General features: G+C 34.6%; 1 protein-coding gene across 6 annotated transcripts in view; it reads left to right on the top strand.

Moving 5' to 3' along the window:
* The window catches only part of FUT8 (fucosyltransferase 8), a 101,324-nt gene extending 81,891 nt beyond the window's left edge, over positions 1 to 19,433 (top strand). For all 6 annotated transcript variants that reach the window (XM_054276044.1, XM_054276043.1, XM_054276046.1 and 3 more), the window contains exons 10-13: positions 5,912 to 6,158; positions 7,362 to 7,538; positions 11,402 to 11,552; positions 15,270 to 19,433. In XM_054276044.1, the coding sequence (XP_054132019.1) occupies positions 5,912 to 6,158; positions 7,362 to 7,538; positions 11,402 to 11,552; positions 15,270 to 15,587 (893 nt within the window). In that variant the 3' untranslated portion in view covers positions 15,588 to 19,433. The remainder of the gene's footprint in view (positions 1 to 5,911; positions 6,159 to 7,361; positions 7,539 to 11,401; positions 11,553 to 15,269) is intronic.
* The last annotated feature ends 4,537 nt before the right edge of the window (positions 19,434 to 23,970 follow it).

The raw sequence follows: 23,970 nt of genomic DNA, 5'->3' as shown, positions 1-23,970 counted from the left end.
AAAGCTTCTGGTAAGCGATGAGAAGTTTTCAGTAGAGTGAAACAGAAATATTGGTCTTTATAGTGCAGCTCACCCGAACTGCTAGAAAGGGAACAAGAGGCTCTAAAGGCACCGCTGCTTTTGTTTTTTAAGAGAGAGCTATTGCAAATGCAGAAATTGTTGTGCTCAGTTGAGGCCTCCATCAGGTCAAAAGGGAAAGCATTCACTGGAATCTCATCACTTGTTAGGACAGTAAGAGCACTGTTCATCTTTGTGCTGTGGTTTTGATTAGGGATAGGATTATCAAAGAACTGGAATAACATGGGAAAATAAACATTATTGCAATACTGTCACTTGTGTTACAAAGACATGTTGGTAGTTCAGTAGCTCTGGGAGTTACAGTTTTTGCAAGAGCAGAAAAGACTATCATTAAAGTTCTACTTTTCAGGAGGGAGATGATAAAATAATATCTTTACAGATTTATTTTAGACAAGTTTCTTGTGAGAGCAAAAATATTGTCCTCATGCTTTACCTTTTTATCTGCTCTATTTAAACCTAAATTCATTTAAGTCCTGAATGTTGGATGAATTTCGGCCAAATTTGACTAAAATAAATAGATCTTGTTAAAAGTCCTCAAAATAGGTAGATTGTGTGTGTGTAAAGAGCAACTGAAGTCAACATTCAGGCCTGTGAGGAAGTGAGAGGGAGTGACTGATCACAGATGCCACTTTTCAACACACAAACGGTACCCAGAGAGGTAAGAGATGTGAGAGCAAGTGAGGATAGTTGCAAGAGTTGTGCAGGAGAGGAGAGGAAAGAATGCAGGAAAAAAGCCTTGGAAGTGCTGGGTTGAGAAAAGTAATAGAAGGCATGTTGGCATGTTTGACAACATTTTGGTTTATTCACTCCTGAAGGTATCAAGATTCAGCCCCTTGGGATGACAAATGGGACAACACTATCCATATGGCATGTGAAACCTGGGAAAAAAAGGACTATATTCAGTTTCTTTAAATCAGAATTGCAGCAAATTTATTCAACACCTGTCTGCCTTACATGGCTTGATTACATAAAGGATGATTAAAAACTTAGTAAGTGGAATACTAGTGAGAAACAGTTCAGAAAACCAAGTTCAAAAATTCTGTATTAAAATTGTACAAAGCAAAAGCTTAGAGAAAAAACCCATTTAGATATATGAGTTGTATTTTACATTGACTAGTTTAAAAGAAAAATATGATTTTTACCTCATGGCAATTCCATTTTATAGTTCAACTATGGCATAAAGCTATTGTGAGGTAACTTCGTATTCAGGAAGAGCATAACATGACATAACTTTTCATAGTTTTCATTTTTTACTATGTCTGAAAAGAAAAGCACTGAGGTATCAGGATAAGCCCTGAACCGGCTGTCCTTTGCAATATGTAACAGGGACCAGCAGGACATTGAGGAGCCTTGAGGGAGTTCAGCACAGTCCTCTCACCATGCCCTGGGCTAGTCAAACAGCTTTCCCAGCACTCTGACATCTCCTGCAGTTGGATTTAGAATTGTTCACTTGGGTAAAGTTCCAAATTGGCAGTCAGTCTTTGTGCTGTAGAGCTTAGTTAAGTAGATCTGTGATAAGTCTATGCAAATTAATATCAGCTTAATTAAGCATATTATAGAAACAGAAAAGCAGGGAAGCTATTCCATTTTTACATCAGTTTATTCAGTTGTGTTGCTAGCAAGACAAACTGAAATTAAATTGAAATTCTCAGTTACAAGACAAGAATGTCCTTAGCATGGCGTTCTTTGGCATACTTCTAAGGACTTCTTGAAAAAATTAAAATTAGCTGATGAATTTTGAAATATCAGGAGATATATGGGTTTTCAGTTGACATTAACTAATAGCAGTGATTGCATGGTAAAATGTGATCCTCCTTTCAGGTAAGAAATTAATAAAAATCCAATGAAAATGCCCATCCAAGTGTAGGAACCAATGTTCAGATGGCAGGAAGTAAGCTTACCTAAAATGACAAAATTCCTAAGACCTTTTTGAGTCAAGTCAACATTTTTCAGGCTTCCAAAACAAGTTGATAAGAAAGATACAAACAGCAAATTTTTTTAAAATAGGCTTTAAATTGGCGTAAGTTTGAGAAGTAGACAGACGGTAAGGTTATGCCAAATCACAAAAATTACATAAGTCCTGAGGGATATAAAGTGATTAAGGCACATTGGGATATTGCAATGAAGCAAAGTTATGCTTTTTATAACACAGAGAGCTCATTGCAGTGCTTAAAAAGTATTCAGTGTGTCTTGTGAAAATTGAAACTGTGTTACTGATGTATTAGTGATGAACATATCCAAAAACTAGTAATAAATAAGAACTAGATGGTACAACTGGCATGGGTCATCTGAATTAAAATAATTTTCAGTCCAGGACCTTCCTCCTGAGTATGTTGTTATGGTAAGAGTGTGTGTTTTCAATATTGCAGTATTTTATGACTCTTGCAAAAACACTCAATCTTTGGTTACTCAGTGAAGTAAAATCCAAAACAGGATTAAGTTGCAGAACTCTGGAAGACAATTATTTCGAATATTCCAAACTGAAAAATAGCACCTGGAGTCATATAAAAGTTAGGCTGTAAATAGAATTATAGAGAAAAATTTTGACAACTGTAAAAGTAAAATAAATCACATCAGAAGAAGTGACTTGAAGCATTGCTGACATGTAAGTTATGTATAACTACTCTAGAGGTATCTCACTACCTAAATAATTCTATGATTCTGTATCAAATATCAAAATTGTACCACCACTGAGCAGGGAATTGGACCTGATTGACATGATGATGCTGTGATTTAAATTTCCAACATGAGAAAAATATGCAAACACTAGTATGGATTATTACCTTTTATGGCTTGTCTGTTACTTAACAAGATACATCTTTGAAGTAGAAAAAATTCAAACATTTTACAAATTAGAGAAAATGTAGCTAACAACTGAAGTGTGGATTAAAAATTAATTCTGTATTTTTAACTTGGTTTCATTATCTTCAGTTGAAAATTCATATGAATCAGTGATGTGACTTACTGTTTTCTAATATATCTGCTTGTCTGTTAATCTGAGTTTTGGTTGGCTCCTGAGTCATTGATTTTGATTGCAGCTTATTTCTGAATAAAACAGTAATAAAGAATAAAACAATATCCTGTTGCCCAAAAAAGGATAACAGTTTTTTAAACTATGCCTGTTGAAAAATAGGACAAGCGCATTGCCTATTGTGAATCTTTTCACAAATACTGAAAAAAAAAGTGATCATTAGGGTAAGAATGCTGTCTCTTGCCTGTATGGCTGTTGCAGGGCTGTTTACTCCTTCAAGGTTACTAAAGAGTTGCTCTGCACTGGTTTTGTTCAGTGCAAAAGCGAACAGTTGCTGTCTGTTTTCCTTTCACTGCATCTACTATCTCATACTTTTAAAAGTGGATGAAGACTGATAGGGAGTTTTTCCTTCATTCAGATATGATGATACAGCTAATACAGCCTAGAGAGTTGCCATAAGGTTTTCTGGAATTGTGCACGTAGCTACACATATACATCAGCAGATGATGATTGTATGTAGGCAATTAACATGCCACAACGTAACTGAAATAGCCATGACCAAATTTATGATTTGATTATAATTTTTTTAAAGACAACACTCGACCTAGTAGTTAATTTTAAACAATCAAATTGTTTTTCCTTAACAAAATACATTTGCAACTTCATTACTATTCAAACAACATATCACGAAGAGTTGAAAGCTGAAATCTGATTCTTTTTCACAATCTCTTTGAATATTCTGTGAGTTTGGTATAATTTAATATAGTTTGCTATATATGCTGAGAGTTTTCCTAGTTCTTCCTGGCTAATCTCTTTTTCTTCAAAACCTTAGGACAGCCTATGGAAATTTTTAGAAGCATGCTCATCCTTTAAATAGGATGGAACAACGTATTGAGTGCTTTTCAGGGTAGGAATGTCAAATAGTAGGTCAGATTGCTCAAGCAGCTTTATCAATAGCAAAACTTTACAAATGACTGTTTACACACCAACACATTTATTCAGTCACAGAACAAAGTTTTAAAGCTTGTCAGTGATGCTGTACTTAATAAAAATCTACCTTTTATATGCAGATTTTCATTACCTGCTTTTTTCCCCTCAAAAGGTTTGCAGCAAATTTTCTTCTCTAACTTAAGACTGAAGTCTTTTCTTTCTTCTCTTGGCTAAGACTGCTATTGTTTCATTTGCCACCCTGTTTCTTCTCCCATTCTCAGCTGAGGGGGAAAAAGGTAATGGAACCTCAAGCACTCTTTCATACCATTCCCAAGCTAAACATTTATTGTCTAAACTTTTGCCTGATACTTCACATCTGCACCACATTTAGCACTTCCCTGGCTTCATGCTCCTTTTCTTTATTGCAGCTTTCTGAAGACATACTAATAAAGTATTATCCATCATATTATAAGAAGATTTAAATGCTCAATATTTTTGCTGAATTTATGAAATTTTATTGAATATTTTCCTGTGACTGTGATTTAATAGATGGTAAAAAAATGAACTGGCTTCTTGAATTAAAAAGAATCATCCATACCTGTAGTATAGGAAATTCTTCTAAAGAATCCCTTAGAGTGATGGTATACAGTGGTAAAATACTGACATACCGATACATCTTAGAAGATAGATTTCCAAATGTGGTAAAAATTAATTGAAAATATACCTGAGCATAACAAACATTCCTTATTTAAATAACTATATCTCAGAGAGTTACTGCAGCATTTTGACTAGTCTTGCAAAAGTGTTGTAACATTTTGAATCTTTAACTGTTTTTAAACTCATTATTCCTTCCTTGAATTGATTTTTTTCAGCATTAAGATTTGGTCATCAAAAGTTATATGAGTTTGACTTGCTTATATTTAAAGCAGTTTTTTTTTTTTCCTGGTTGGTGAGCACTAAAGAGAGAGCTAACCACCTTTGCCAGTAAATACTACAGACAATGTAAACATTATTTTGGAGGAAATGAGCATACTAGAAATATTAGCTAAAATGTTCAGTGCTTTAAAAATGTAATTTTTTTTAATGTTGCCATGTATTATAATTTATTTCAGTATATGAATGTAGCTTTGAATTACCAGTTATGTAGACAGTTGTGTTTGTGTAATTTTAAAAACTCTAAAAACATGTTTGGTGGCTATTTAGCCTTGAATTAAAATCCCATCTAAACCATCTGTATGTTCTACTGTAGTTAATATTTAAAACATAACAAATTCTTACCTGTAGGTACATCACATGCTTATACAGTGCCTGTGTTTTCCGTGGTCTATTTAAGTTACTACTTCATAGTTTAAGTTCTTGAGGACAGGAATTGTCTTTCTCCTCTTCTAACAACAGAATAGCTAATTCAGTGGTTGTAATGATATCTGAAATTTACTGGGAGGAGTCACTGAACAAAAATATTTACTGAATAAAAGGGGGTCAAAATAGCAGCAGAGCTGTATTTATTTTTTAACTATTTCCTATGCCTTAAAATGTTTAATTTTTAAAGAAGTAACTGAATTTTAGACATTTTAGATAACCAGATAAGCCTTTGCACACAGTAATGGTATAGTTGTATATAAGAAGGTATCAATATATAAGCAGGAATACATTTTATATTTTATTAACTACCAGCTGCTAACAATTCAAGAACCTTCAGTTTTGTTCTATTTGAGGTCATTGTTAGATCCAGCTTGTATATAAATCTCGTTTAAAATTATGATTTTTGTTAATTTGTTAATGCTGTTTTTGAAAAAGTAGAGCAAGGTTTAGGTAGTCTTTTTGAAATTGAAGATACAGGTGAATTGATATGTTTGGGATATTATTTGCCAGTGGTAAAGCTTATGAATAAAGTAAAGTACTTGACTCATCTTAGTATGTATTTTAAAACAGGTGAGACTAATGATAAGGATGTTCAGGTGGTGGAACTTCCCATTGTTGACAGCTTACACCCACGGCCACCCTATTTGCCCTTGGCTGTCCCTGAAGACTTGGCTGATAGACTAATTCGTGTACACGGGGATCCTGCAGTGTGGTGGGTCTCACAGTTTGTGAAATACTTGATTCGTCCACAGCCTTGGCTAGAAAAGGAAATAGAGGAAGCCACAAGGAAACTTGGTTTCAAACATCCAGTGATCGGGTGGGTATTTAGTTTTCTTTTTAACTGTCTGTCCTTTAATACGTGTATGTAATGATTCCTGTTCAGGAAAAAATTGTTTTATGATGATAATCAGAGTCTCTAAGTACTTTGTGGGGAGAGAAGGTGATTTCTAGATGAAGCTCTTATTTTTTAACTGTGCATAATACAAGTTGATTACAAGTACTTCTTCAGCACACTTGTCTACCTGCTGTTGGACAGATATGTAAAAGGCAGCTCAACAGAAGGTTTTTTTAACATGTCCTTCCACATCTGGTAATATAGAATTTCCTTAATGTAATTGCCTTACAGCTTGTATTCCAGGTACAGAATTTCCTTAATGTAATTGCCTTACAGCTTGTATTCCAGGCACTTTAATGTCTGTGTCTTCTTTCCAGTGCCTGTAGCTTTTACATTGAGAGAAAAAAGGCTAAGCCTATAATTTACATGCCACAATTCACGACTAATTTTATCACTGGCTACATATGAACATCCTATATGCCATTCCCTTCCCTGCTGGTGTTTTTGCAGTTGTTGTTTCCCAGCTAAAATGATGAATTGGAAAGGCCTGTGTGGGGAGATATGGGAAGAAGGAAGAAAAGCAGTAAAAAGCAGCTTGTGGGAGAAAGGTTTTTCCATCATGTCGTCTGAAAAATGCTGCTGATGTGCTGGAGTCTTTTTCCTTTGCCAGAATTTCCTTCAATCTTTAAACTTTCTTTATCTAGGAGTACACAGTAGGTTGTCCGAATTTTAGTTGGCTTTTGACCTTGAGCCAGTGGGCACCTCACTGCTGCTGTGTCTGGAGACTTGTTACATTTCAAGGAGGCCAAAAAAACGCATTTGTAACTACCTTAATTCAGACTATGCATTATACAAGGCAAATATTCCTATTTTCCTTTTCACCCGTATTGATCAGGCATTATCTATCTTCAGTAGATAACTTAGCCTTGTGCTTGAAAGAAATGCCACCTTATATGCTATAATTCAATGTCTTTCATTCCTTTCTTTCAGTTACCCTTTGCCTTCCTTGTCAGATTATTATATTTCTTTTGAGAACAGACTGACTTCATATTGTCAGTGTGTCATGATGGACATGGATGAGTTGTAATCCCTCGTTATTTTATGCATTCATTCAATCTAAAATTTCATTTGCTGAAGTATGTGTAGTGTTAATAAATGTAATTCCTAGATTTTCCCCTTTTCCAGTGTTCACGTCCGAAGGACAGACAAGGTGGGGACCGAGGCAGCGTTTCACCCCATTGAAGAGTACATGGTGCACGTGGAGGAGCGCTTTGAGCTTCTTGCTCGCAGGATGCACGTGGATAAAAAAAGAGTGTATTTGGCTACAGATGACCCTTCCTTGTTGCAAGAGGCAAAATCCAAGTAAGATGAATTATGTTTATATTACAATTCCTTCCGTCCAGTTAGCTTTACAGTTTCTGACTATTGTGCACCACAAGTTTTAATATAATATTTTTTAATCCTTTATTCAGTTAAGACTGCATTTAATTTTGCAGTGATTTTGATTTTTCTCTCAGATAGGCTTTTTTGGGATTTTTTCCTCCCAAGTATGCTTTTCAAAGCTTAATGTTAAAAATCCGGAAGAGTTGAGCAGGGTACCTGTGACTATGTAAAAACAAATCAATGCTGTAGAACAGAGGTAAATAAAAATAATATATACATAAACAATAGAAAATATAAATAATAAACACACAGCATTTAATATTGAACATACATATTAAAAAGAAACTACTTAGAAATATTGTAAAGGCTGGTTAATATATTAAGAAGTATATAAAACCTGTCCAAAAAATGTGAGCATTTGCCAGAGTAATTTTTTAAGTGGGTTGAAAAGCTTATGATGCAGCTCTTCCCTCTCTCAGAAGGACTTCTGTAGTGATAACATAGAAGACTTGCATCTACATGTTGAATAATTTTGTCCTTAAATATAGGGATTCTCAACTTCTTACAGTGTCTTTGTCCCTTTTTTTTTGTCCCTCTATGCTCTTCTAGCTCTCTAGAACATGGATACACAGTAAACATTCATTTACTCCTAGATGGCTTGTATTTCCTTGTAAATTAATACTTCTAATTAATTGATTATTACTTTCTAAAATCAAAGTAACTCAGTAGTGGCAAAGTTTTGAACTGTTCTGTTCCTCGTGACATTATTGGAAAAATATGTAAGATAACATACTATATAATAGATTTTCTTTGGCATGTGCAAGGCAAGCAGAAAATGTTATTTTGTAGTAGAATAATTTTCTACAGCATTGAAAACCTGTCTATTTCCACTGTGCTATTTCTGTTTTTCTTTCATATTTATAAAAGGCTGCTGTTTAAAATGATGTTTTGTGAAAACTAAATGAACATACTCAGCTCCAGATGATGGCAACCTAATCCTTTTTTGTATGTGTAAAGGCAAGAATAATAATAGAAAAAATTATAGCATTTAAAGTGCAAATCTTAACAATGAAAAGACGGGTAATCCAAAGTTGAGGTTATAATATTTAATTCATTATATTGTCCTAAATAACTTTAAGAACTGTTTGTAACATAACAGAATTCAATGTTGATGTAACAATCTTAGTTATGCATTTTTATTTATTTTTGTTTAATTTTCAAGCCTTAGCATTCTTTGTGAATAGCAATGAGATGCTCTACCTGTGTAAACACATAATCTCAAGTTTTTAATAGCAACAAAAACTAATTGTAACCTATTCAGTAAAACAATACTGAATTTTATTAAGAACTACAGCTCAAGTTCATTCCAAATAATTTTTTTACTTTAATTTGGATGATACAGCCCATTCATATAGCATTAATTTTATGTTTTCTTCATAAAAGGCATACAATCTGTAAGTATTGAAGAATTTTTTATGTGTTACTGCTGGGTTTTCAGGTCACAGCTTACACTAAAACATAATTTCCTACATTGCTTGCACCCTACTGTTGCTTGCAGCTTCAGATGTCTTGAGTAGAAGGCATTTGAAACTTCCTGTGATTTCACAGAAGGCAGGGTGCAGTTTGATGTTTGGGCATTTAATAGCATCTGAAGGCAGGTTAAGGTCATGTTTTGGCAGCAAAGAAGCTTTTCTTTCTCTTCTTGTGAAATCAACTATAAATTGGTTTACACTACTGACAAAAATGTTCTAGTCCCATTGAACTACCAAGCTTTGATAGAAACAGCTGTCACATTGCAGTAGCTTATGTTGCATTCATTATTTTGTGCAATAATATCAGTAAGTCCTAGGTACTGTATCTCTCTACAAGAGAGTGACTGGCTGTCAAACAGCGTTGGCATTTAAGTAAAGAAAATTTAGCCAACATTCACATGAATAGGCATGTTGTTTCTAGCAAGAGAAGTATTTAAACTAATCATAGTCATAAAACCAGAAATGTTTTGACTTAAGTTTCAGAAACTTCCCTTGCAGACAGATGTCTACCAACTGCAAGTACAGTAGTAAAGATAGTGCAGTCACTACCACCAGTTTGTAGAGTGTTCGTGTTGTATTTCCAAAAGAAGGAAAGAGGTGATATATTTTCAGAATTAGGATCATGTAGAACAATTTTAGTAGAGAATAGCAGGGTTGAGAGTTCAACAGCTGTAATGATCAGGGGATTAAAGCATTTGACAGCTTCTGGTAAGCAGAGGTCATGGTATTTATCTTGGATAAGTGATGTGTTAGGGATGGTGTAAATTGCTTTTTCTTTGGCTGATTTAATCGTTTTCACATGCAAATTTTTGAATGTCTAGTACATATATTTTTAGTCCATAATACTCTTGCAGTATCTTCACTCCTTAAGGTATTCAAAATAATACAGATTATATATGCATAAATTCTTAAAGAGACCATATTTAATATATTTCTGGTTTGTATATGAACCTATTTAGGTATTGTTCTTTAGTACATGAGCACAGAAATTCAACAAATTGCATTCTTCTTTCCAGAATGTTTTCCTGTAAAGTCATCTGTGTTTTCTTTTTTCTCCTTTTTTTACTGTTTATTTACTTCCGCAATAGCAGGTTAATATCTTTTCTCCCTTTCTACTATGTGCAGTTTGGCTAACCCTCCCCACCCCCCAAGTTATAGTATGCCTGACATACAGAATTCAGCAGTGCTTCAAAGTAGTAGAACTTAATGAACAGCTCATATATTTTCCAAATTTTTTTAGAGCAAGACCTGAGAAAACACATTATTTCTTACTCAATCTGCTTACACATATACTCACAATATTCTTTCAGAAGGAAGATGATTTTCAGTGCCTGTTCTGGACACCTTCACAGACCTAGCAGTTGAGAACAGGAGCTAGGACTCACCTTGATTTGCACCTGCAGTGATAAGCTGTAGTTACACAACTATCAGCTTCTGAAACCAATGGAAACTTGAAACAGTCCTATAACTGTGCTTGATTTGTACCCTTCTCCAAGACTGTTAAGTGCAGGGAGGAAAGATTTTTAACTCTCTCTCTCTCTTCCCTGCCTTCCTTTTATTTCTCGTTTTCCTGTTCCCAGAAGAGCAGAAAAAAGAAAAAGGATTTTTAAAAATTTTTAAGTCATTGTTACATGAGAAAATATTTTATTTTAATATGATATAAACTAAGGTTTCACATTTTTTAAAAAAACTTTTTGAATTACAGTAGTACTGATGTTTTTTGTAATAAGTAAAGAAAAGTGTATTGCTGTGGAATTTTACGTCTATTTCCTTATGACCAGTGAATTGCAAAATTTGTTCTCCACATGGCCTTAAGAACTGTGAAAGACTTTTTTATTCTTTTCATTAGTTTACATGCATTTATTTAATATGTCCCTTTCACAGGTGACTGGGTTTTTTTGCAGTGTCCCAATCAGTATCTAATAGTATGGTAGTAAGTGTAGCCTAGTAAAGTCAGAATCCCATATCCTGTTTAGCAGTAGAGAAAACTTAGTGGTCTGAGTATATTTCATCTAAAATCAGTATCATTTGCAGAATGTGGTATATACTTCCTACTGTGTCTTTCGCTTCAACTTTGTTATATATCTGACAGATGTACAGAATCTTTTTATTTATTTTTTCTTGATAAAGAGAGGGTATGCTTGGAGGCAGCAGTGACCTTCTAAAGGGTTCAGCAAAATTGTAATTAATTTCCTGTAAAGCAGAGACTCACCTAAAATGAATTAACAACCCTATCTTGCAGCAGAGGTAATGCTTCTTAAAAAAAATAAACAGAACAATTCTGTTAACTGTGTATTGTATTTTTCACAGGTATCCAAATTATGAATTTATCAGTGATAACTCCATATCCTGGTCAGCAGGACTCCATAACCGATACACTGAAAACTCCCTAAGAGGAGTCATTCTGGATATTCACTTCTTGTCTCAGGCAGACTTCCTGGTCTGTACGTTTTCATCCCAGGTAATATGCAATGCAGACACAGTGTTGATTATATGTACCAGTTCTAAATCTTAGTTTTCTTCATGCTTCTCTTTATAAAAAATTGTTTTAAGATGAAAAGCACAGCAAAAAGTTACCAAGTTGACGTGGCTGATGTGCTGATCCACCTAATTCACATATGGCAAGACATTATTTCTATCCGATTAAATATTTTTTACTTGCTGTTGTTGTTATTCTCTTAGGTGACAGAAGCACACATGATTGTACTGTTAGGCAGAAGTGGGCGCTAAACTCAAAAGTTAAAATTCACTTAAAAACTAAATGTTTTCCATAGCCTCAAATGTAAATTTTCTGCTGCACTGTAATGACAAATAGAAACAAGTGCATATTAATATTAATATATGGTCAATACAATGATATATTGACCTTGACAGACTAAGAAGACAGCAAAACTACAAAAAGTATAGAAAAGCCTCTTATCCTTCCATCATGTTTATGCATATATTTTATTTACCATTCACCACATGCTGTAGGAGAGAATGACATTTTATAGCATATTTAGAAGGTTATCAATACAGGCTGTTTCAGACCAAGGACCTGAGTAAAATCCAAAGAAAAAATTCTCACTAAGAAGAGCTGTGAGGAGCCATCCTGTTTAATAATAATGTTTGATTTAGCTGAAGCCCATCCACTGAATGCATATCACAGAGAAAGAAACAAAACCTACAGTGGTATGTCTTAAGTGCCACACATGCATTGCTATAGAAACAGTTCATAGTCTGAAGGAAGAATTATATAGTCTCGGATAAAGATTTAATGAAAAATCTGTAACGTTTTCTGCTATTGTTATATTCAGATAGCTGTGTTAGAAGTGATAAATATTTGCTTCAAGTAAAACTCTGGGTGTAAACATAGTTTAAATATAGCTGCAAATGGTTTGGCCAGAATATATTGTAATTGAATTTTAAGTGTTAAAGAATGAATATGTGTTTAAAATACATCAACACAGTTAAGGTGATACAGGTTGATCAGGACCTCTGGAGGGTGCCTGACAAAACCCCCTTTGAGGTTCATGGTACCTTTGAGCACAACTCTCATTCTCTTTCACCATGCATTTGACAGTAGGCTTTTTTATTGGATAACATATTTGATTTTCTAGAGTTGCAGAAAGTTCTACTGAAGAATAGGAGATCCAATATTAGGGTGTTGCTGTCAATAGCTGGACTATGAATTTGGTCCAGTAATTAATTTATTCTAGGCAATTTATTGTGCTGTAATAATTCAAACTCCTTAAAAATAATTTAATACAATTTTTCTGGGCATGCAACATTGTGGATCTCTACAGAATCTTCATATATTGGGCTTTTCTAAGGTCTGTTGCAAGTTTTCCCACTATTCATAAAGTTTTCTCTTAAGACGTTTTAAATTTGATTCTCTTACCTCTAACATTTGAATTGCTTTCCCTGTCCTTTCATCAATTAAATAAACAATTTGATATTTACTTTGGCATTGAAGGTAAGCAAAATAAGGCAGTTAATGACCATCTTTTGGCCAATAAGTGTGAAGAAAAAGTAAGGTTAAAAATGTATTCTTATTTATTTCTATTGTGATTTTGGACTTTCTCATTAATTGATTCTATGCTGACTTTGTTTTCTATTTTTCCAAAAAGACTCCGAACTTCTTAACAGAGGTATTAAGAGAAAATGATACTATATGTGAATAGAATCAGGAATTCCCCTGTATTAGTTAGAAATTAATTAACAAAAATTAATTATCTAAAAGAACATTGGTAGAAATTGAAGAATAGGTATTTCCTTAAAATACTGTTGTTAAAGAATTGGTCCTCTCATGTAATGGAGAGTCAAGGAAAGCAACCTACCTTGGCACTACACTTCAGCAACGTCACATTAATTGAATAGATTAATTTAATTTTATAGGAAAACCACATGGGAGTTACACAAATCATAACACAGCAGGAGAATTAAGATTACACACTAGAACAAAGATTTTTCTTTTGGTCTCTTTGTTCTTCATTTAGTCTTCATGAAGTCAGAGCCCCCTCTGACTGATATAACTTTATTTCCTTCCAGAATTTATTAGTGTTTGTTTTTTTCATTATACAGGTAAGTATACAGGCTGCAGAACATGGGATCTGGGAATAAAAAATGGGAGGCTGGTTTCAGCTATATTTCTGCATGTGGATGTTTTACCTGCTGTCCTCACAGTTTACAGTTTAGTCACCCAGGTTTGGTGCTGCAAAGAAAACAATTGCTGAACGAAGGTGTTGAATGTTTTGTGTCAGATATGCACAACACACTTGCTTAAAGCATTTCTGCTGAAAAGATTTAAAATCTTTATAGTGTGTATTATGTATGTCTCTTCCAGGGGTACACACATATGCAGATAACAAAACAAATACAGTCACAGAACCTATAAAATAAATAGCCTTTTGCAAATATATGGGTAATCAAACTTGTTTTTATATTATGGTCTGTAACAGGTACTTTGAAATAATTAACTTCAGTCTGATCTTCTGAAAGGTATTTCTGAAAAGTTTTTTTAACGTTCAGATGCAGAGGGATAAAAGGAAATCTATTACATTTTTAAAGCAAATGCCTCTCTCAAAGGAGCTAAGAAGGTACAAATATGTCTCATATGAGCGATCAAAGTTCTATTCATTGTATCTTCAAAGGCAGAAAATAAAAGTAAAATCAAGCTTTACTATATTAACATAGACTGAAAATTATGAAAAAGCTGAAATGCTTCTTTGTATTGGAGAAATCTGCTGTATTGTTAATCAGCCTTTATCAAACTTATGTGAAGTTAGAGAAAGATACAATAATAGAGGTCAGAAACCAGAAAACCAACAGCAGCCAAGTCAGACACCTGACAGAGAAGAGCCTTCTAGCCAGTTGTTGAAAAAACTTTTTTTAATATAGTGGTATGCTTGTGCATTTCTGGCAACTCTGAGAAGTACAATATAATTGTGATGTGGGAACATGTGTTCCGTCTGAAGAAAATTCCCTTCATAAGATGGGGTACAATGACAAGTAAAAATGCATCTTCCCACTGACGTAATAATTGTCTTCATGGAATTAATTTCATTTATTTGTCTTCTAAGTTGCCAGCAATTCTATCACTGTTCTAATATAAACAGCATTTTAAAGCCTTGGACTTATGGAACTGTTTGGTTGTGAAAATTTGAACTTCCTTTAGAAAAGTAAATGCAAAACCTCATTATTGCAGGATAAATTTAAATGTAAATTCTAAAGGTTCAAAGGGAAGTAAAATGCAATTTTTAGTGGTTATAGTAGAAAAAGAAAAACTTGTTTTTACGTTTGATTGGCTACACATCATTAATTTTAAAAAGCAGAGTTGCTAATGTTCATATAGATGTTTTCATTTTAAACTGAAGAGTAGATGATACTAATTATTTATTTATTTATTTGTTTGTTTGCTTACCAAATCTGATCACCAGAGGCCAATTAAGATTCTGCAAAATTTCATGCTTTTTAGTAGCAAATATGCAGGGATTCTGTAGAGTTTTTTTGGTTTGGTTTCGCTTGTTTTTTTTATTTTTTGGGGGCTATTTTTGTTGGTTGGTTGGTTGTTTTTTTTTTTAACCCACACATTCCAGACCCTGATATTCTTGGGAAATATTACTATACATTAGTTGTTGATTTCTGTGATATATTTCAGTCACACACAATATTAATGACTTCTGTTTTTATTTCTAAGGTTTGTCGAGTTGCCTATGAAATTATGCAGACGTTGCATCCAGATGCTTCGGCATATTTCCATTCTTTGGATGATATCTACTACTTTGGGGGACAGAATGCTCACAACCAGATTGCTATTTATGCTCATCATCCACGAACTGCTGATGAAATTCCTATGGAACCTGGAGATATAATTGGAGTAGCTGGAAACCACTGGGATGGTTATTCAAAAGGCATCAATAGGAAATTAGGAAGAACAGGCCTGTACCCATCCTATAAAGTTAAGGAGAAAATTGAGACAGTCAAGTATCCTACATACCCGGAGGCTGACAAGTAGATTAAAAGGAAGACATTCAGCAATTATTATAAAAAACTCAGTTTTGATTGGTTCAAACCAGTCAACAACGCACTAACTCTTGGTTTCTATGGGATTTGAATTTGCATTTTATCATGCGGTTAAAATCAAAGCCTTTGCAATGAAACTGGACAAGAAGCTGAGAACAAGTGGATGGGCTATTGTCTGAACTTACTCTTAAACATTTTTGTTATATGCACTCTCACACATGCACACACAAACCCACGTACAGCAGGAAAACCGTTGTTTTATACTTCTTGTCTCTTTTCAGGAGTTGTCCCGGTCATTAGTCTTACGTGAGCTTTGGGCTCTTTTCTCCGCCATTAATTGACAATGATGTTCAGACTTATAACACTGCCACATTGTGTAATTTGAGTGACATGAACATATTTTGTATGTGCAAAATTTGAAACATGGTGCCTATATTTGAAAAGTTTGTGACCTTTTTAGAAGAGCCATGCCTGTTTCACAATGGGCAAGAGTCCACTTTCATCTGGTGTTACTGTGACCACTGAACTTGCTTCAAACAAGAGATTCAGATTTCAGACTAGATTTCTTTACAAGTTTGGGGGTTTTTTTAGCATTCCATTGATTACTTCTCATCATTAATAAAATAAAGGTTACATTCAACAATCAAGTAGTCACTGTCTCTTAGGAGCTTTTGTAAACAATGCCATGAACAGATTCTTTATTACTGGTAATTTCTGGACATTGCCTTTGATTGAAAAAAACAACAACACAAAATCCACAAAAGAAGGAAAAGATATTCGGAGTTTCATTGAATTTTAAAACACTTGTGTAGTACAGCAGTTGCGTAGGGCACAGCGCTGCTCAGCTTTGTGGACAGTCAGTAACAGCAGGATTATTTCAGTGGCTAAATTGCTTACATTTACCCTCTGACACTATTTTCTTACCTTTTCTGTTTCTCTTCTGAAAATAATTCAGGGTTTAGGGTATTATGGATGGCCACTTAGCATTTTGGCATTGAATATAATTACTTTTAAGTAAAATACTTCAGGTTATCCCATTTATAGAACCTGTCAGTCTGGACTACTTTAAAAAAATCTAACAGCTTACCCAAAAATAGTAGGTTACAAGAAAATATACAAGGATGAAGTTTTATGCATGTTGTAAGATTATTGGTACTTCTTAGTGTTTTGAAGTCTCATGCCAGTCAGCTCTCATTAAGAAAAGAGATAATTCATAAAATAATTTTACAAATAAATTCATAGATTTGATGGTTGTATATATAGATGCATATAATATGTAAGATGACAAGAGATTGTTTCCAAATAAAAAGAATATTTAATGGCATTTTATAGCTTCTAGTGCAATCCAGTTTGGATTACTGGAGAGCAGAAAATGTTTACTGTTCAGAGGCTGAGGAAATGCCATATGAGCAAAGGTTAAAACAGCATGGCTAGTTGACCTTAACAAAGCAAAAATATGCTTAATTATGTTTATGAATAGACCAAGGACAGTGTTTACATAGCGAATGGGTGCACTTGACCATGAATAAATTTTAGGCTGAAAACTAAAAGGAAATCTCTGGAAATGTTCAGTTCAGCAGCAGGCTTCCAATTGAAATAGTGCTGAGATGGAACTGGTTTGGTATGTGAAGGAATTACAAAGTAGTACTTTCTGACATTACTTCCAGGACCAATCCTGTAGATCCCTTCCAGTAATATGTCCCTCAACTAAAGAATTATTTTGCATCTTGAAAAAGAACAACAAAATCAAAGTTGAAGACTCTGGGTGAAAAAATATACATTTACCATAGTGTTAAATAGACATATCAGCGAAAATGAACTTAGATACCAAATGAGATATAAAGACTGATTGAAAGATAATGGAAAGTTAGTAAGAGCAGCCAAAAGTGCTAAAGATGAATTTTTGCAACAAAAGATGCCTAGAGGCAACTGGCGTTTCTATATTTTGGAACTGGTAAGGAAACAGCTTTATGTTAGTTTCCTGTCTAAGTGATAGTGTTCAATTTTCCGCTAATTCAGGCAAATGCATATTTCAGAGGTACAAATGTAGGATAATTTTTTTTTTTTTAACTTTTCTTGAGTTGTGCATATAAAGCTACTGCTACTTTCCTTTTCAACTTGAAAAAAATAGAAACCCATTTCTAGAACATTTCTTCCTCAGCAATTAGGTCAAGGCTTTTTTTTTTTTTTTGAAAATAGTTTAATTGTTTTTCCACAAATACTACATTAGCTAATTGGTATAGATTTATAGATTTTGAAAATGTTTTATTTTTTAAGCTATTTACTTACAGCTTCAGAGCCCATCATTTCCAGCTCATTTCTTAGAGTGTGATTCAGAAACAGTATTCATAAATAAATTATCACTAAAGCTTTCCTGTAGTTAGGTAACTCAGTTAAAAATGCAATGAAATAAGATAAATAACAGAATATCTAAGATGAGCCCAAAGGCAAAAGCAGGTGTGGTAATGAGAGAACTGAAAACACTGATGTTGTAGAAGCTGTACCTATATAATGTGGCAATTCCTCAGCAGACTGTATCTGACAAAACATTGGCACAGTACACATACCTCCTTACATATTCTAAGTACCTAATGAATTATTAGGTCATCATCTTTGAGAAAATGATCATGAAATTATACAAAATTACAGCATCACTGTTAATAATTCAAAAATGTACTAATGTAGATGCTATGATCTTATTCCCCAGGGTCCTATGATCCTCTAGTGAGCAAAGTGCAGTACTTCTCAGAGGAAGAAATCTAGCAATACCCTGCTTGCTGGATGCATGTTTCTAGAGATTTGTTTCCTTTAAGACTACCAATTAGTTATATTTTGGAATCCTGGGACATTGGTACATTAAAACTGATTTTGTTTTATATTAAACAGAATGAATATTTGAGACTTTATTCTAGCTGTACAGTGGGGTCCAGGTAATATAGAAGGATCAATGGGTATGTGGAAAAGAGACTCCCCAGATTTTTATTGTAGCTCACAGAAAAGTGAAATAATAGGAAATAAAATTTTGTCTTGAATACCTGGAGAAAGCTGAATCTTTTGAAGGCTATGAACTCATTAAGTTACTAGCCAGAATGCTTGTGAGGAAGCAAGCATACATCGTGTTTCTTCTGTTTACCTTCTAGCCCTGTACCAATCCGGTCTTGTAATTTTTGCTGCATACTAAACCACCTTCTCTGATACCCATAAAACAACAAGCCTTCATACCCCCTTGAACAACTGCTGTTTAATTAAATTTTTTCTCTTTAAGAAGCTTTGGTGCGTGTGTGTGTATGCATGTTGCACACATAAGACCCAATATAAGCAGCACTCTGGTGTTCTTCGCTATTTTATGTTATCACTGTCACATTCTCGGTAAAAATGTACTTGCCAGGTAAATGTAGTCTTTGGAAACTTCATATTATACATGCTGCTTAGAAGCTAAGAAATTTATTTTGAGTGATTCAGTTACCTGGTCTTCTGTGATATTGCTGTACCACCGACCTCAGTTCCTTATTTTCAGGCCAGGCCACAGTCAGATGCGTGGGATTTGCAGGCTTTCTCTGCCAACATCCTGCCCACGTGAACTGCTGAGTATTATGGGTTTGTTCAAAAAGGATGATGTTTTATTTCAAAGTTTTTACATATTTTTAAATGTTTACCTTGTTTGCGTTCAGATAAGTCATTTGTTTAACCCTTCTACACGGAATTTTAAGAAAACTTTAGGGAAATCAGATTTTTCTCCTTTACCAATTTTCTGAAAGGAGATCTGGTGATACCTTTTTTTAACAGAGAGATATTCACAATGCAGATGTTTCCTTCATAATGGGTTTTATGTTTCTTTGATTTGCAATTATAAAATAAGAGTCTTCTGAGCTAGGAACATAATAGAAAATAAGTGGATAATTTTCATGACAAATTCTTGATGGAGGGAGGGAGATTTTTCATCATGCCAGTGGAATAGCACCTACCATTTGGAACATTTTCATAACAGTGAATTGAACTTGGTTTTTCCAGGTCATTAACTTCTTCAGAATGTAATCTCTGATGTGACTGAGGAACCCAGATAAAAATAATTTGCTTAGTTTGGGAAATGGGAAGGAGAGAGAGTCTAAACATGATATTGTGCTTTTAATATGAGTTGCTACATCATCTTATAAAGCCACAAATAAACATTTCTGTACTGGGTTAAGCACCTCTGGTAGTGAAATCATACATAGAATTTGCAACCCTTCTTTTGATTTTGCCTGATACCAGTCTGAGTTTTGTATAAACATCATGGTCATACTCTGATTATTAACTGTACTCTCCTACAGTTTCATTCCTCTTTTGGTGGCATGGGAGCAGGTTGTCAAGGGGCTCAAAAGGTTGTTTGGTTTTCTTATTGTATGGAATTAAAAGTACACTTAAAGCTCACTTAAATTCTGCTTCTCTAAGGCACCCCCTAGAATTGTAATTGTAGTCTCCAGACTTTTGTCAAGGTTCTCCCTATCTACCTGCAAGCTTACCTGGAGCAAGACTGGAACAAAGAAAGTAATTTACAAATATGAAATGCATACAGGTTGTGTTTGACTTCATAATATCCTGTTCATTTCTTAAAAGCATGAAATGTGGCATTGCATGATACAAATAAGAGGTTAGTATAAGATTCCCAAGTCTGCAAAAGAGTTGCTGGTCTGCTTGCTTGCATTACTGGTTGCATTCAATGTGTACAAGATTATTTTGGAATCCAGGTACATGAGGCAGAGGTCTTTCAGCATTACTACTGAATCCCTTCCACTGATGTTTGCTGGTTTTTAGCCCTTTCGTTACTGTGCACAGACAATGCTGGTGATATTTGTTATTCACTGGAATCCCTTTATTTTTTTATGCTTGTTTCCTTTGACTCAGTTTGTCAACAGAATCCTATTGCCACTGCAATTCAAACAAGTTTGGATTGATGCAAAGGCGTGTCAGTTGTTTGCACAAAAATGTCTTTGCCGTTGCTCAGAATTAACGTCACACTCAGGCTGGCTCCTTGTGAGGTGCTGTTGAGGGAAGGACCATCTCCACTATACTTTACATGTTTTGTAGCTGCTGCCAGTACAGGTACATGGTTTTACTTTCAGTTTTGCATGATTTTTCCATTTTATCCAGACTCAAGGTTTTGTTTAGTATATTTATGAAGCGTTTTCTGGAGGTTGGTGCGATGAAGTCCAAAATATGTTCATTTTCTTCAAGAAATATAACAGACCTCATCCCATTACCTCTTAACTGTCTTAAAGACATACTATAGTTGCACCATTTTAGTAGAAGCAGCTAGATTGATGTTTCCTGAAGAGACTGTCTCTTTTTGTTCTTCTATTAGCCCTACCACTTACCTGTATCTGATCTCGATCGACCATGGTTGTATGAACCTTCTTCACACCTTTCTGCTTCACATATTTTGATTTCTCTACCAGGTGGTCATTACTTGACCAGGATTCCAAGGGACAAGTCTGTTTTGTAATAATGTGTGAAATTGTATTTCTGGCATATTTGCATTTTTGTTTTTATTTTTTAGAAATGTGTTTTTGTGTTGTCCCTCATTAGTATAGTCAAGGATTCAAAGATGAAACACTATAATCTGCTGTGCCTGGTAAGTGTTTAGGAGGCTTACAAGGCATAGAAATGCCTTTAATCCTAAGGTTTACACCTCACAGCATGGCAAGTTTCTTGACCAGATGAAGGATGTATTTTCATTGCATTCCCTATTCATTTTTGGCTGCAGCTTAATTTGCAAGAGACACAATGTGGATGCAGTCTTTTTACAGGACCATACAGATAATTTGCCACTCTTCAGCCTGGGAATTCTTTTTATTAACTTAGTTTTAGTGTTCCTCTCTGGCAAGATGGGGGAGGTTTGTATAATACAGCAGCACTGTTCTCAGTTAAGTAGTCCAGTACAAGCAGAGCTGTGAGGATATTGCTCAGCTGTGAGAAGCCACTAAATGCAGAGATTGCTGCCCAGTTTGGCTGTCTGAGGAAGATCTGTCTCTTAAAGAAGCCAAGTATATTTGCTAACATCATTGCAAGCAGTAGCGAACTGGAAGAATGGAAAGAGACCAAAAACCAGGACATCCTACTCACTTCTTTGTGAATAAGAAGGAATTGGGCCTGTGTTATGTTGGTGGGGGTAGTTTGCTTCAGTACTTCTACTTATTGCTGGAGAATGACCTGTGATGATGAGTTTTTAATTCTAAATCTCTGGTCAGTTTGTAACATCTATAAAATTTTGTTTTCACTTGAGAATAAAATCTATATGCACTGTAAGTTCAGCCTTGTGGAATTAGACAGTTTCATTCTTGCCTCAGATGGTGTGTTAGCTTTTCTTAAAATGATGGTTGCTTATGAATAAGATTCAGTTATTCAGCAAAGACAGAAAAAACTTGTTAGGCTGGCTTGACCATTTTTTAACCTGTGCATCAGTAGAGATTATACAGGGGCTAGAGAATCTTTGTGTGATAAATTTAGGATTGATAGACTTGTTCCCTTAACTGTTCCTTTTGTTTATAAACCATAGAATATTTTTTTTCAATATTAAAAAGTTATAGTTACAATGCATCTCCCTGCTCAAAATGTGTTTCTTTAGGGCTGGTGATGTGCTATGACTGCTTTTTATTACACTGATTCATATTAGCTTGTTTGTATATTTCTGAGTGTATTGCTCATTCCTTTTGTCCAGTGTTTAGACTATAAGATTTATGATCTAGGAGTTGTCCTTTTTTGTGTTTCCACCTCTTTGTGACACTGGGATTCTTCATTAAGTAGGATCCCTAGACAGTACAGTAATATGAATTATAATTGTAGCCATAAAATGGCTTAAACATTTATATCTGTAAATTCAATATGATTTTGTAGTGCTTTCTTTTATTTATGTAACAGTATTATTTTGTTTAGTTATATTTGTTGCTTTTTTGCTATTATGTATGTATGAAAAAAAAACCCCTCAACCCTCAAGGAATCCAAGTATTAGAAGTCAGATTCAGGAAGTTATCTTAGATATCTCCTACATGCTGATGACCTTTGTCTTTGCTAGTATATTTACATATATGGTTCTGAAACAGCACAGTGATTTAAGAAATTATCTTGTGTACTTTTTGTGCTCTCATTCCTCTTGAAGTTAATAAGTGAACATGTGTATGCTAAATCTACTTAACTGTGAATTGAAACAGGTTCATTTCCATGATGATTTGTCTGGTATATATCAGTCAATGATAATTTTTGCAGTAAGCAGGAATGTATATTCTTAATTTCTGTGCTTTTAAAATTGAGTAGAATAAATGAAGGCACCATTAGAATAACAGGATTTTCTCACCTTTGGGTGAAATGTCTAGAGTTTGCTCATGCCCTTCTTCATTCCTGCACACATAGACAGTTATGTATCTTATACAAAGGGATAAAATCTGTTGAAGCGTCTGAAGAAGCCTTGAGACGACCAGGATGCAACCAAGGTAATGTTTGGCTTGCTACAAAGATAGATGTGCCAGTCTTGTAATTAACTGAAGGTCATGTTGTTCTTCTCTTCCTGGGCTGCCCCTTCAAGATTGATTTAACAGACATTATTTTCTTTTGACTTCGTGCTGGATGGACACAGGAACGTCCTGTTCCTTTCTGATAAATGCATCATGTTCATGCAGGCGCCCTGCTGTACTGCCTCTCTAGTAAAAGTCTGGGTTTCCTCAGTGCACTGTTGATGCTACTTCCTCTTAAAAGTTTCCCTTGAAGGATTTCCTTTTGGTAAAGCCACACACAGTGGTTGAAAAAAAAGAAAATAATATTATTCTTTACTGATAAGTCTGATATTTTATTTGTGAAGTAGCTATGATTGGCCTTGCTAGCATACAAATCCACAAGGCAGATTTTAACTTCACTCCTGTAGCAAGTAGTTAGTACTGTTACCTGTTGCCAAAAATTTGGTGCTGAAAGTAAGCTTTAGGTCTTTGAAAATACTTCTGTCTCTTTTTGCTGTCCGAGAAAGTGTGGTGACCCCTTCTGACAGCAGATGTATGGAGTCCACAAGAACTAGTTAGGGCCAATTCCATGTGATACAATTTTTTCTCTCAACGTTGCCACTCTTTTGCCTAAGTCTCTTTTATCCAGCTTAAATTAATTTTGGAATTTAGAAAAGTTGAAAGGGAATTGTAAATAAGTTTTCTTAGCATGCTGTTAGTACAAGGCACAACACTGTCCAATACTCTCTTCATTTATGCCATAACTTCTCCAGCATGTTTTCTACTGCTATTGTCAACTTCTTTTGTTTCCAACTGATTGCCTCCCTGTCTCTGCTTATGCATTGAGTGGTCTTCTACTCTGTGCCTTTATATCTCAAAAAGCCCCTGCATATGTACAAAAACTGAAAA

Source organism: Melozone crissalis, unplaced genomic scaffold, assembly GCF_028551555.1.
Source record: "Melozone crissalis strain CALT ecotype California unplaced genomic scaffold, PUWL_Pcris_2 ptg000018l_1, whole genome shotgun sequence".
In the NCBI taxonomy this organism is placed as follows: Eukaryota; Metazoa; Chordata; class Aves; order Passeriformes; family Passerellidae; genus Melozone; species Melozone crissalis.
The sequence above is the reverse complement of the archived record's forward strand: the minus strand, read 5'-3'. Positions and strand labels throughout refer to the sequence as shown.